This window comes from Mustela nigripes, chromosome 6 (assembly GCF_022355385.1).
Source record: "Mustela nigripes isolate SB6536 chromosome 6, MUSNIG.SB6536, whole genome shotgun sequence".
Lineage (NCBI taxonomy): Eukaryota > Metazoa > Chordata > Mammalia > Carnivora > Mustelidae > Mustela > Mustela nigripes.
In genome coordinates this window covers 91,389,871-91,392,679 of record NC_081562.1, presented here as the reverse complement: position 1 = coordinate 91,392,679, position 2,809 = coordinate 91,389,871, and the positions used below count along the sequence as shown (strand labels likewise).

The window sequence follows — 2,809 nt, the reverse complement described above, 5'->3', positions numbered from 1 at the left end:
CTGCAATGTCCAATCCATGCACGCGGAGTGTGCTCACTCCCTGCATCCCCATTCTGAGGGCTAACTCTGGGCTCAAGCCACTTGGTTAAGGGATGCGAAGGATAGAAGAGACAAGGGGAAGTCCCTAAGTCCATCACCCATTCTGAAACTCCACATACACACCAAACCACACAGACCAGAGTGTGTTTTTCCTCTGTACCCTTCATCTTCTTCCAGCATACTCTTCTTCAGAATTCCTCCACAACTGTTTCATAGAATCCCCACCCCCACCCCCGCACTCAGTCAATCTTAGCCTGACCCTAGCTTCTATAAAGCAGAAACCTTAAGAACACAAGGGAGACTGAGGAAACTAGACAGATCCCAGGCTTTCACCACCACCACAACCCTCAGCAAGTTTTCTAGTCCTTGGGGTTTTCTTTTCTTTATCAGCCTAGCCAAGTATTGTGGAGTTAGGGTCTGCAGAGAAACGGGTGGCAGTATGAGGCACTCAGCTTCACAGATGCACACCTGGGTTCCTGTGCCTCTCCCATGGGAGTGGGCCACTAGGAGTCCACCTCAGCCCCCAGCTTTTTATGACCCATGTGCCAATAAACCAGTCCCCCCCTCTTCTGTTCAGAGCCATAAAACCGAACTATGGGGGGGGGGGGAGCGACTTTGCCAAACCACTAGGGAATAAGAGAGGGCCTGGTTCCCTGGAGTTGGAGCAGGGAAGGGGTGAAGGGACCTCAGTGGGGGAGGGGAAAAGGGAGTCATCTGACCCTAGGGAGAGCTGGGGGTGGGGTGGGGGGGTGTTGGCCTGGATTTTCCAGGCCATAAAATTTCAAAGCAGCTCAAGTCTATTAACATGTTCATCTTCCGTTTGGCCAGGAGCTTGAATGCCTGGGTTCCCCCTCCCTCCTTATCTATTTCTTTTTCTTCCTAGGTCTCCCTCTCTCTCCTCAAGTCCAGTTTTGAGTAGGGGCGGGTGAATAGGGAAAGGAATGATACGCTTAGAGTAGCCAAACGGGTGCCCTCAACCCCAGTGCAATGGAGTTGAGTTCTCTGAGCCCGGTCAGTACCAAGAAAGTACAGCTTTACCAGCCCTGGGAGACCGGATGTCAGAAGGGCTCTGGTGAAGTGGGTGCCAGCTGGCCTGCCAGGAGAGACACTGGGCTCTGGGAGGGACCTCGTTCCTGCTAGAGGGAGAAGGGCACTCAGTTCTCTGCAGCCCGGTGGGCGCGTTGCGGAGCCAGAGGTGGAAGGGGCGGAGAGTTGATGATGCCAAGGGCACCGGTAGCAGACAGCTCTGCAGCCCGCCTGGGACTGTGGGGGTCCCGAAGCGTCCCGATTCTGTGCTCCAGCCTCTCCTCCATGGCCTTTCAGGACTGAGTTGCTGTCCCTTCCACTCCGCTGCGACTGAGCTCTAGCTTCCCCAGACTTCCCGCAACACGGGTCTTTTTTGAACACCCGGGTGGGAGGCGGTATCTCGGAACCCTCTCACTGTTTGCCGTCCCACCTCGGGGAACGGAGTGTGCACACAGCTCCGCGGCCCATCTCCAAGCTCGAAAAACTTCTGTGGAGCAGCCCCCCCCCCTCCCCAATCCGTCAAGTTTTCGCAGAAAAAGCTTCTGGGCCGGAACAGCCGGGAGCGCCCCGCTTCGCAGCGGGAGGCGGTCACTTTCCCAGAGCCAGCACCCCACTGCTCGCGCCCGCCGCCCACTTACTCTCCTGGGCCATGCTAATGACAGTCTCGGTGGTGGCGTGGTACTCGTCCTCCTCCAGGAAGTCTTCGGGCTGCAGCGCGTCTCCCTGGAAGTCGTGTAGGTCCAGGATTTGCTGCAGCGGCGGCGCCTTGGGCAGCAGCTGCTTCACCACCTCGCGGCTGATGTTGGGCGCCTCCTTGAGCCGCAGTTTGCTCAGGATCTGCGACTTGATGCTCTCCAGGCGCAGCTCGCGGCTGTGCTGCCGCCACACGCATACGGGGCAGCCGTCGGGCTCGGGCGCCACGGACGGGGCCGGCCGGCTCGAGCGCTCCCCCCCGGCCCCCGCCGCCGCCGCCGCCGCCGCCGCGGGGCTCTCGGCCGCCTCCCCCCGGGGCCGCAGCTCCAGGGCGAGGAGCAGGAAGCCCAGCAGCAGCGGGGCCGCGAGCACCATGCTGGAGGGGAGGGGAGGGAGGACTGGGGGGCGGGGACGCCGGAGTCCCGCAGGGAGGGGGCGGAGGGAGAAGGGAGGGAGGAGGAGGGGGTCCGGGCGGCGCGGGATTGGGGGCTGCCCGGCCGAGGGGGGCCGGGGGGGCCGGGGGCGGCGGGCGCGCGGGCGGGGCGGGCGGGCGGCCGGGGCGGGCGGCTGGGGGGGCCCGAGCCCGGGCCAGGCCCTTTATAGCCCCGGCCCCCGTGTCGTCAGCGGCCGCGATTGGCTGCGGAGCCAACAAAAGAGGCAGCGCTGTCATCCGAGGCGAGAGAGGGAGCCGGAGAGAGCTGAGGAAAAGAGAGAGAGAGAGGGAGAGAGAGAGGGAGCGAGGGCCCAGGGAGAGATGAAGAGAGAGATATCCGGGCGAGGGAGAGGAAAGGAGAGATAAGAGAGAAAGTAAGAGTCAGAGAGCCCAAGGAGAGACAGAGAGATAAAGGGGCAAGAGACAGATGAGACACAGAAATAGGTAAAGCAGGAGGAAGAGGAGAGAGAGACAAAGGCGGGGATAAGAGAGAGTCAGACGGGAGAAGACAGAGGAGAGACTTAGCTGGAGAGAAACAGAGACAGAGAAGGAAAGAGACTGGTATAAGCTAGTGGGAGAGTTACAGGGAGAGAATCGAGGACAAAGACAGGGGAGAGA

General features: G+C 60.8%; 1 protein-coding gene across 1 annotated transcript in view; it reads right to left on the bottom strand.

Annotated features, from left to right (window-relative positions):
• Nucleotides 1-2,234, bottom strand: part of GDF11 (growth differentiation factor 11) — a 9,959-nt gene extending 7,725 nt beyond the window's left edge. The window contains exon 1 of the mRNA XM_059403349.1: nt 1,704-2,234. Within this exon, the coding sequence (XP_059259332.1) occupies nt 1,704-2,133 (430 nt within the window). The 5' untranslated portion in view covers nt 2,134-2,234. The remainder of the gene's footprint in view (nt 1-1,703) is intronic.
• Between the last annotated feature and the right edge of the window lie 575 nt (nt 2,235-2,809).